Raw genomic sequence first — 12,021 nt, 5'->3', positions numbered from 1 at the left:
CCCACAATTTTTTGATTAAAAAAAAATATTATTTATCCTGTTAACTCTCTCTGAGTCGGCTATTTTATTCCGAATCTTGCCATATTCTCCTGGGCTGCCACAATATATTGTACATTCCATCACACTTAAGAAAACAAATCACGAAGCTTCCTGCTGAACCAACAACCAACCACTTTAATGTATCGTATAGGCAAGCGCCTTGCAGTGACCTATCTTCGAATCCAGCCTGAGGTTATTTACTGCATGTCTCTCCATGTTGCTTTAACCCCCATTTCCTGTCTTACTCCAATGCCCTCTGTAGTGGAGAAAGACAAGAAGAAGATAAATTGAATGCTCTCTCAATTGAAAAAAACAACAACTCGTAAAAAAATCACAAGCCTTTACTGGAACCTTGCAAAAGCCTCGCAGGAATTTTATGAAGTACAATAACACAAACAGTTTTGATCATTCATTTGTAGTTTAAATGTCATGTGCCTGAAAGGACTTGTATCCCACAGGCTTTATTTAAAAATGTACAGCACTGCTCTAGTGTTTTAATTATATATGTAGATATGGCTCGGCATGCATTTCTTTCTCAGTCCACGTTGAAACATGGAAACTGGAAACATGGAAAATATAGGCTGGAATCAACATTTTCAAAGGGTCACTGCATGCATGATATCAGTCTCACCTATCCAAATTAATCAAACTAAAGGAATAAATGCACCAGAGTTGGTTTGAATGGAATGGTGGGAGTGAAGACACTTCTTTAACCATTTTAGAAAGTAATAGTTAATATTAATAATTAGTTAATTATGGTTTCTGTTGTCCTCGGTCTTTACAATCAAAGGTTGCTGTTTCCGCCTCAAATTCAGGGAAATAGAAAGGAACCGCAAGAATTGTACATTCCAGTTTAATCGATTTAAATGTACATTTTCTGTTGTCCCTTGTCTTTAAAATCAAAGGTTGCTGTTTTCGCCCCAATTTCACAGAAATAGAAATGAACCTCAATCAAGAATTGTACATTACAGCTTTTAAATAATATCTGGGTCAAATTGAGAGTTCTTTATTTTGGTGGGCTATAGTTAATGGTTCACCCTCACAAACCTCCTGTCAGAAATTAAGTGCAAAAAATGTGAAATAAATATGAACCAGGTCCATTGAAATAACATTCCATAAAAACATTTAAAAAATAATTAGAATAGTTGGTCCGTTTTAAAGAAATTAAAACATAACTCTAAAGCTATACCTGTTACTGTAATTCTCTTAACTGTAGTTAAATGATTATGCTCGCATTAATGTACTACAGTGATTATATATTTGATAAATTTACTTTACATAAAAAATGGCTTCCCATCTTAAAATGATGGCAAAATCTTTTTGTCCTGGAATAGAATTGACAAGAATTTGCGTATCTCTTTCGACTGCACTCCATAGATTATGGGGTTAAGGCTGCCAGGGACTATGTGAAACATAATTGTAGACAGTTTCCTGTGGTCTGAGTACTCAGGGAAACGATGCAGAGCAATTATCAATAATCCACATATGGCCATCACAAGGTATACAAATAAATGTGTGCTGCAAGTCTTTAGGGCTTTACTCTTCAAGGACTTGTTCTTGCTGGTCAGACAGACAGCTGCTATCTTGGCGTAGGTGAGGAACATGCTGCCTATGGAGGCTGTAAACAGCACCACAGTGAATGTGAGACCGTAGACATTGTTGATGAAAACACTCTCACAGGAGAGCTTAAACAATGAAGCATTGTCACAGAAAGGATTGGTAATCAGAGTCCTACATCTGTTTAGCCGTATGGTAAGTCCTAGTAAAATACCCACCAGAACAAAGGACACTCCCCAGGCAGAGGCAGTCAGCTTGATCACCATTTCGTTGCTCAGAACGGTCGCATAATGCAAGGGTTTACAGATCGCCACATATCTGTCAAAAGCCATAATCATGAGAACTGTGTGAGCGGTGGTGCCGAACATGTGCACAGTGAAAGCCTGGACCACACACTCGTAGTAGCTGATGAAGCGTTCAGAAGGAGGTACCAAGATGTCTCTGAGCAGCCGGGGAACTATGATGGAGTTTCCAATGATGTCGCTGACAGGCAGGTTGCAAAAAAGGAGATACATAGGATGGTGGAGGCTCCTTTCAATCCACACTAAGACTACAATGCCCACATTGGCAATCATAATAAATATGAAGGAGATAAGAAAAAAAAAAAACACGGGATAAATGGATTCTTCTGTGATCTTTAACCCTTCAAGCTGAAGCGTGAAGCTGTTGTCAGTGTAGTTTTCCATCTGGCAGAAGCAAAAGAGAAAAGGTTCTTTGACAGAGTGCAGTTATATACATACACATTTTACGATGAATCAGAGATCATTTTTACAACTAAAAACAAGCCAAAAATGCCTAGTTTTAAAACACTCAATATTTGTTTCCCCCCTGTGTTCTGCTGTTTGAATTTCTATTTCAATTACAGGAAAAGAAATACCCTGAAAGGAACACAAATGCGGTCGTGCTTATCGTGTGGTTGCCTAACAATTATCTACAGACTACCAGTGACAGTCGCAACCTCTCCCTCTGTCACAGTTCTTATGACGATGATTCCACCGTCTTGGGGGCTTTCACTGACGTAACATTGAGTCATTGAGTCATATCCAACATGGCATCATTCATCAAACTCTTTGTAACGCAAGCATCAGACAATTTAGGACCGATCTGCCTTCTTAATGTGGAAAGGAAGGTTCTCGTGGTGGCATGAGGGTTGATAGAATATATTAAAGCAAATAGGGTGATTAACACCACCACCAGAAGGCAGGGGGTTTTCTGGGTGCATAGAGAACCAGAGAGGGAAAGAAGAGAGTATGTATTATTTTTGAACCTTTAAACCGCCTTGGGCTCCGTGCCACAAAACCCTTTGGGGGAGACATTTTGTTTGTTTCAGGTCCTATGTGGAGGACATTCAGGGGCAAATTCACAAAGAATGGACACATTAATTGCGCCCGCTTTCTGCACCGCACAAATACGTCCATAAAGTTTTTTCTGCTGAGTGAAATTTGTCCTTGTTTTGCATCTGACCCCAATTATCCAGGTGGCAAAGTATAAATAGTGACTTCGCACCAAGATCACAGCCAGGACAGGGTATCAATGCTCTGTGGACGCGATACACACAAGGCTTTTTTTTTTAATTAAATAAGGAAATGCTGCTAAATTGCCTGCTCCAATATTTCGGCGCGATGACAGATTGCAGCAACGGGCCAAAGCAGTTAATGTGGTTCATATGTCTATGATTGCGCAACCAAAATAAATTTAATTAAACTAAAATTGTGACAATTTCAATTGACCTCTTCAGTGAACATGCTTCTGTCTTGTCTCTTATTTCCAAAATGGTGTTGATCATTTACATGGAGCACTCTGAGTGAGCATAAACTATAATATCATATCCTAACAATGAACAGAATTTGTATTACTGTACATGGAATAAAAAAAATAAAAATAAATCTTTGATGGATACATCATGGCTTAATAGACTGTGTTTTGAAGTGCATCATTGTTTTGTACAATATTCATTTATGTCCTTCAACAAAAATAAAAAAGAGAGACAGTCAGTCTAGGCTATGGCTGAACCCCAGCATGCCATGCCCATCAGTTTATATTGAGCAACTAAAAAGCTAAGGGAAATTTTAAATGTAGTTAAAAGTAACTTGGATAGCAACACTTTCCTAAATAATAATCTCTAAATTGTAATGCTACTTCATTCAAATACTGTCCACTATGTAAAGATGGAAAAACCTTCCTGGCCTGCAATAGCTGTAACAAGAGTTTACGCACCGCTTTAGAGTGCACCCCATAGATGATGGGGTTGAGGCTGCCAGGAATTATGTGAAACATAATTGCAGGCAGTTTCCTGTAGTCTGAGTACTAAGCTCTTTTTGTGCACTTCAGACACTGAGCATTTCTCACCAGGTTTCAGTGCAGTTTATCTGAAATTGTTCTTGGTCTTCCAGACCTCGGCTTCACTCAAACTCTTCTGTTTGTCCTCCATTGTCATTAAGAGAGCCTTCTTTGTTTGATTGGACGCCAAGTGGACAACACTTTGGAGGCACCCATGGTTGTTAGCATCAGACAGAAAGACTGAAGAAAATGGTTGCAAGGAAGAATTATTCAATGGATTTTCCATAGATTGCATTTAATAATTATGATCTCATTATTTTCTGAACCAGCCATAAACAAGGTTATGATAGATTATATTCACAATTTTGACTTGATAAAAGTAATGGAAAATCCTTTCATGAAAGTATTGACTTTATCAGTTAAGTACATGTAATTAAAAGGAATGAAATTTGAAATTGTATTCCTCTTTCATCATCAGCAATCACATAAACATACTAAATGATTTACTCCTAGTATGATCCCAAAACATGAAATGAATATGCAAAATTTTCTCAACATGATATCAACAATTTGAATTTCATCAGACAAAATAACAAATGTATCCCACACAAAAATCCATAACCATGAGATTAATACAATGATATATAATATACAGTACCACCTGTAACTTTAAAGCAAAAGGATTAGGTCCAGCATTGAATGAATAGCTTAGGGTGACTGCCAAGCATAGGTAAAAAGAAATAACAGACTTTTCCTTTAACTCTAGCCTACATGAGTATGGGTCTTTTCAGGTGCATAAATGGGGTGCCATAAAGTTTTCAGACCACATTTGCTTTAGATTTGGGAACTTAATATTTGCGGTGAAACTGTGGACGCCTCTTAACAAAAGCAGTTTCACTGATGTTGCTTTCGGTTGCTCTATATACAGATCAATGCAATGACATAACCTTTTTGGGCCGGAATCGTTTTTTCAAAAGTTTACGTATTTCTTCGGACTGAACCGCATAAATGAGGGGGTTGAGGCTGCCAGGTATTATATGAAACATAATGACAGACAGTTTCCTGTACTTTGAGTACTGTGGGAAGCGACTAAGCCCAATGTTTAGCATTCCACATATGAACATAATAAGGTATAAAAACAAATGTGTGCTGCAAGTTTTCAGGGCTTTAGTGTTCAAAGACTTGCTGGTCAGACAGGAAGCTGCGATCTTGGTGTAGGTGAGGAACACGCTGCCTATGGAGGCTGTGAGAAGCACCACAGTGAATGTGAGACCGTAGACATTGTTGATGAAAACACTTTCACATGAGAGCTTAAACAATGAAGCATTGTCACAGAAAGGATGTGTGATCAGAGTCCTACATCTGTTTAGCCGTATGGTAAGTCCTAGTAAAATACCCACCAGAACAAAGGACACTCCCCAGGCAGAGGCAGTCAGCTTGATCACCATTTTGTTACTCATAACGGTCGTGTACTGCAAGGGTTTACAGATCGCCACATATCTGTCAAAAGCCATAATCATGAGAACCGTGTGAGAGCTTGTGCCGAACATGTGTGAGATGAAAGCCTGGACCACACACTCGTAGTAACTGATTAAGCGCTCAGAAGGAGGTACCAAGATGTCTCTGAGCAGCCGGGGAACCATGATGGAGTTTCCAATGATGTCGTTGACGGGCAGGTTGCAAAAAAGGAGATACATAGGATGGTGGAGGCTCCTTTCAATCCACACTAAGACTACAATGCCGACATTGGTAAAAATAATAAATATGTAGGTAAAGGAAAAAAAGAAAAAGACAGGGTACACAGACTGTTCTCTGACCTGTAACCCTTCAATCTGAAGTGTGAGGCTGTTGTATGTGTAATTTTCCATTTGGCTCAGAAAAAAGTCACACACCAGAGTGAACAGTTTGGTGAAATACAACGCCAAGTAATCCACAGCAATCAAGTATTGAAAGCAAGCTTCCTATGACTTCCAATTCCTTTTTTTTTTTTTTTGGGTTATTTTCTGTCTGTGATCACCTAATTACCAATTCCCACCCTTGATCTTGTCTTTGCTGTGGCTGCACTGTCTGCCTGCCTCCGGTGACAATAAAGAAATCCACCTGCATTGTGATGTTTATAAATAATTGTATTGTCTTGGGACAAGAAAACACGTGATTTATCATTGACATGAGATCAAGCCAATGTTCAGTGCAACCTATCAACAGACATTTTGCCTCACATTCCAATACAACAAATGCTTCAAATACCAATCTTTTCCACCACCTTTGGCATGTTTTGGGGAGTTGTTGTGTAGTCAGCTGTTGGAAAATGTTAAATCTTGCAATGTTTGGATCATTCATTAAACACCCCTTTCATTTCAAGAAATGGACGATGAAAGAATATGATGAATGAACTAATAAACAATGACTCGTGAAAATTCCCCAGAAAAAAGGATGAGGAAGGAGAAGAAGAAGAAGAAGAAGAAGAAGAGAATGTTAAGCTGATAAATGAAAAGCAAAGAGTTTGGCTTGGAAGGATGCATCAGTTTTGAAGCTTTTGAAGTACAAACTTTAGTGCTTTTAAAATGCTGGATTTCAAAGGTATCTATGAAATTCAGAATTTTAAAGGCAGTAAAGTTTGTCCTGCGGTAAAGTTTGGTTTGCCAACTTGCTGGAATTTATGCCGCACTGTTATTGGAAGAACCACAACAAAAGGAACTGTTTTCTGCTGAAATCAGCTTTTGCTCATCATTTACATACATATCACCAGAGACTTAATTATAGTGGTGCCTAAACAGGGGCTGAGATGGACAAACAACCGGGGCAACAAGTTGATTCACTTGTTGATCCCCACAGTCAGCCCCATGGGAGATTTCCCACTCAAGCAGTCTTGCAACGACATCCTACACTAAGCTTTTGACCAAGTCATGAAGATTGATGGCGAACTGGTGCACCCTGATGCGACATCCACTCTCCTGTTCTTCTGCATACTACATTCTATTGTATTTTATTAGTCCTTGTGAATTATGCAACCCAGTATCAAGTAGCAAGTAGTGTGCGTACATAACATCTCTGCAAAAAGTGTGTCCCTGACACTATTCCAAATGATCTGTGTCAGGGTCCCAAAAGAGATACTGACAACAAAAAGAACATGTCTGTTGTAGTATGTGTGTCATTATGCAGGTAATGATCAGTCCAAATGGCTTCCCAGTGACCAACAGCTAATAGAATTAGAGCAGCAGTTTGGCTCCAGGGGCTGACGGACAGAGAGCACGTTGGTCTCTATGGAGGGATGGCAGGCTGCAGCTGGGCTTTTCTCCTAGTGGGGAGATTAGTTCTCTGCAATTGACCCATCCCAGTATCTTACATATCTAGGAGCTGTGGGCTGCCAAGTAACGGACCAACTTCATATCTTGACTGATGCCTTGCTCAGGGCTCTCAGTAGGAGTGTCTCATAGCCCTCTCATACTTGTGGTTTGTTTGTTTTGTTCAGAATCAGGGGCTGAACCAAAGTTGCAATCGCCCATTAACAGCATATATTAGATTGCATCATGGGTAATGTAGGAGCTCTGTTTGCGCATGGAAAGAGGATGTGGAGAGGAGAAGGCGTGTTATGGAAAGATTGCTACCAGAGCCGACAAAATTTTACTGTAAAAGTTCGAACGTGCCTGTCTACTACCTGTCCTCAAACAAAGTCCATGTAGAAATCATGACTTATTGGAAGCTCCCTCTGCAAGCCAGCAGTGCCTGGGACAAATTCTCACCTGCACCCAATAAAACACAGCGGGTTTGGTTCAGTTCCTGCAATTGGGTCAAATCAAAGTGGTCTTGAACCGGTTGATTTAGTCCAAACCGAATTTGATTTCTTCGTTCTCACCTGCCCAAAGGAATCACACCAAGGGAGGGAAATGCAGCCGGGTTCAACGGACTAAACATATATGTGAAATATATGTATGTTAATAATATAATATGTGAAAGTGCCCTGACATGCATGTCATTAGGGTGGGGAAACTGGAGCACCCGGAGGAAACCCACATGAACATGGGGAGAACATGAAGACTTAACGCAGAAAGGCCCCAGTCGTGTTTGAACACAGTGCACACATATACAGTATTCAGTATGTGTATGTAACATATACTGTATATGTATGTTTGTGTGTATAAAGTATGTATATATGCGTGTGTCTATTGAGCTGTTGACCCTAAGTCCAAGAACCAAACCACCACAGATGGTCTGATATGTGTGTGTTAAGTGGCAAGTGATTCCGTTTATTACAATGCATAAGTTAAAATAAAAGTATTACCAATTACTATAAAATGTCAAGGAGACACTTTACAACAATAAACAGCAATCAAAACTTTACAGTAATTAATTTATGATATGTGAATATTTTTGCGATCAAAATCATCAATTTTAGGTCTGCATTTAAAAATAATGCATATCTTCCATTGTTGTCTTCTCTATTCAAGTTTAATAATTTAGTTCAGTAACTCTAAACATTTGTTACGTGACCATTCCTCTCAGGGTTAATTATCGTCAGATACAGTTAATAACTGTTTTGTTCAAACAAGCCCACAATGGACCTCATTAATGACTTCCTTTTCCTTGTGACTGTTAGGGAAAGCTCACCACATCAACGCTCATCAGCATCCACTGGTCCCTCAGTTGCATTAAGTGCCGGTGTTATTCTAATGGTATGACTGGGGGGTAGATTCATCAAAGAGACCATTAGGGGCAAATATTTCCCCTGAGAGTCTAACAGGTAACAAACAGTTTTCTGAAACACATGTCAAACTAACTAAAACAAATCACTGAAATGCCATGCTGCGTTCATGTGAAACTCTGAAAACTCATTTTGGAAGTGATGTTTTTTTTATTTATTTGTTTGGTTATAAGTTAAAATGTTCTCAAATATAGAAACTTTTTTGAAATTCAATTGTTTTGCACTTTTTGACAAAATATTCGTCAAAACTTCGGTAATTGGTGGGCTAGGACTCTCCAAAATCGGGATTGGCATCGGAGCCAAAAATCTGGCATCGGTCGGGCTCTACGATACAATTTTTCTATCGTCTTACGATGTAAATCATCATATCGCGGAGCCCTAATATTAAATGTAAAATATTGAAATGTTCACATTACAAGTGTCACCTGTGTGCCATCCGGTATGGGAGCGCACACTGTCATTATTGGATGGCCACCCTGTTAGTCAAGCTCATCACGTCCTGTCGTTCTTCACAAGAAGCACTTGTTACCCTCCCGCTGGTTACACACACACACTATGATAAAATCACCTAATCATGGCTGACGAGACAGAATGGCAGGGCTGGAATGTAAAAAGTTTTCCTTTAATCCAGACTAATTTAAAGGGCTTTTCTCGGTCATGGTATAAAATAGTCTCAGACTCTCAGATCTGATTTCCAGAACGAAGAATCTAGGTCTAAATGAAGGTTTAAATGAAACCTGACAGGAGGCAGGTTTATCTTTGGATTAATGGACGTGGGGCCTCCAGGTCGACCGTGACAACAGAGGGAATGGATCATCTGGACTAAGACCAGCACCAAGAGCAGACAGAAGGAGCTGACTAGTCCTTCATCACCTTAGTCCAGGACTTTCTAGTCTACAACTCATTCATCTTAAATTAAGCAATGTCCCAGAAAGGCATTTTCAAATTCTGGATTGATTTATGTAGGAATCATTTTGTTCCGTGAAAACCGCCCCCATATGTTTTAAAATAGTATCATCTGCATAGATATTGAACGTATATCATGAGCCAAATATTATCTAGTAATTAATATTAATTGCCTAGTACAGTTCATACACAACCTCATATTTTTCCAACAATGTGTCATTTAGTTGTGCATCTAAGATGTATAATATATAATATAGATTGAACATTAATGACCAAAGTTAAAATATTCATTACCACAATTTAAACATTTTTCATATAATATTAATGTACTATAAAATAATATTTATATAGAAACATTTCTATTAATGTATTATATTATATATATATATATATATATATATATATATATATATATATATATATATATATATATATATATATATATATATATATATATATATATAATTATATAATTATATATATATATATATAATTTATTTTTTGTCTGTATCATTGTGAGTTTTCTCAATGTCTTTCATGATAGGTTGAAATTAACTCAGTATTAACCACAGTATAGATTGTATTTACTGAAGAAGTTGATCAAGTTCAACCTTCATTCGTCACTTGCACACCAAACTATTACATGTAAAATGGCAGGGAAAAGTTTTGAATAAAGTAAAACTGTGTGTCAAGGGAATTAAGAGCTGTTTTTTAGAACTTTTTACACTTCCCATCGCAGCTTAAAGGGGTTACATCTCAAATGCAAAAAACCCTCATTTTACTTTTACCTTACCATTACTTAAACTCAGTATAGCTCGGAACACTGCAGTACGCAAGTTTATTTCTAGTAGTCCACATGACATACTGTATATATTATATGATGTTACTTCAGATGGTACTGTTCCAACTGTCTTTTGTATAGTATCTAGTATTTGTTTTTTGTATTTATTATATTTATATATATATATATATATATATATATCAGTATATTTTGTGTGTGTATGTGTGTGTGTGTGTGTGTGTGTGGGTGTGTGCCATTTAAATATGATTCGATGTGTTTCTGCAGTGTTTGTGGTTTTTTTAGGGGGGGGGGGTTTCTAGCTATGTATTGTACTTGCAAGTACTTTGGCTCTCTCTGCTGGTGGTTCTGAGCTATGGCGTGGGCTTGTGGAAGAGGAGGCAAAAACACAGTTTCTGTCACTCCATTTCAATGGTGTTACTAGGATGTCATCTTTGGGTGGGCATTTGGATTATTCGGGTGGGTGACGGCAAAGATATTGCTTTTCCTAAATAGAGTATGTAAACAGGGCAGAGTTTCATTTTGAGAAGGGGGCTGGGGGGATAGAGAGTGAGTGAGGAAGTCTCCCTGTTAGGCACAGAGCTTTAATTGTTTCATTCAATTCATCTAAAACTTTACATCTCCAATTTAAAAAAGCACCATAATAAAAATATGCTGCTTTAGCTGGGCCTGATCCTGGTGTCAGGATGCCTGAAGAGCAGCATCACCACCATCGAGCGACGCTATGGCTTCTCCAGCAAAAAAGTCGGCCTCTTTTCATCTTTCAACGAGGTGGGTCCAAACACAACAAGCCCTGACTTCAAAATCTTTGATTATCTCTAATTAATTAGTATAATAAACACAGATCAGCCACAACCTTAAAACCACCTGCCTAATATTGTCCCCCCCTTGTGCCAACAAAGAGCTCTGACTCATGGAGGCATGGACTCCACAAGACCTCTGAAGGTGTCCTGTGGTATCTGGCACCAAGACGTTAGCAGCAGATCCTTTAAGCCCTGGAAGTTGTGAGGTGGAGCCTCCATGGATCAGGCTTGTTGTTCCAGCACATCCTACAGATGCTGCATCGGATCGGACACTAACCCCGGCCTGCCACATGATGTAGAACTAAAAGTGATTCATCAGAACAGGCCACCTTCTTCCATTGCTCCATGGTCCAGTTCTAACACTGACGTGCCCATCGTAGGCGCTTTCGGGGTGGACAGGGGTCAGCATGGGCACTCTGACCGGTCTGCAGCTACACAGCCTCATACGCAGCAAGCTTCGATGCATAGTGTGTTCTGAAACCTTTCTATCATAGCAGCATTATTTTTTTCAGCAATTTGTGCTACAGTAGCTCTTCTGTGGGATCAAACCAGAGACTTCACTCCCCACACGCATCAATGAGCCCATGTGCGCCCATGACCCTGTCACTGGTTCACCGGTTGTCCTTCCTTGGACCACTTTTGGTAATTACTAACCACTGCATACCGGGAACACGCCACAAGACCTTTCGTTTTGTAGATGCTCTGACCCAGTCGTCTAGCCATCACAATTTAGCTCTTGTCAAAGTCCCTCAGATCCTTTTTTCTGTAATGGTCCATTCATCTGTGGCACGGTGGCGCAGTGCATTGCACTGCTGCCTCACAGCAAGAAGGTCCTGGGGTCGATTCCCACCTGGGACGCTGTTGGCACCGTGCTCCGGCGGGTTATCTCCCAAATAGGAGCCTTTCTGTGTGGAGTTTGCATGTTCTCCCCGTGC

At 39.3% G+C, this 12,021-nt stretch overlaps 1 protein-coding gene across 1 annotated transcript; it reads right to left on the bottom strand.

Annotated features, from left to right (window-relative positions):
- Positions 1-1,337: 1,337 nt before the first annotated feature.
- LOC307239881 (olfactory receptor 52K1-like) lies at positions 1,338-5,573 on the bottom strand (the record flags this gene model as incomplete). Its single annotated transcript, XM_080013459.1, has 2 exons — positions 1,338-1,914; positions 5,350-5,573. 2 exons carry the CDS (start codon positions 5,571-5,573, stop codon positions 1,338-1,340), a joined length of 801 nt encoding a protein of 266 aa, XP_079869585.1.
- Positions 5,574-12,021: the final 6,448 nt, after the last annotated feature.

Source organism: Zeus faber (assembly GCF_960531495.2).
Source record: "Zeus faber genome assembly, chromosome: 14".
Lineage (NCBI taxonomy): Eukaryota > Metazoa > Chordata > Actinopteri > Zeiformes > Zeidae > Zeus > Zeus faber.
Note: the sequence above shows the minus strand (reverse complement) of the source record. Positions and strands in the feature narration are given on the sequence as shown.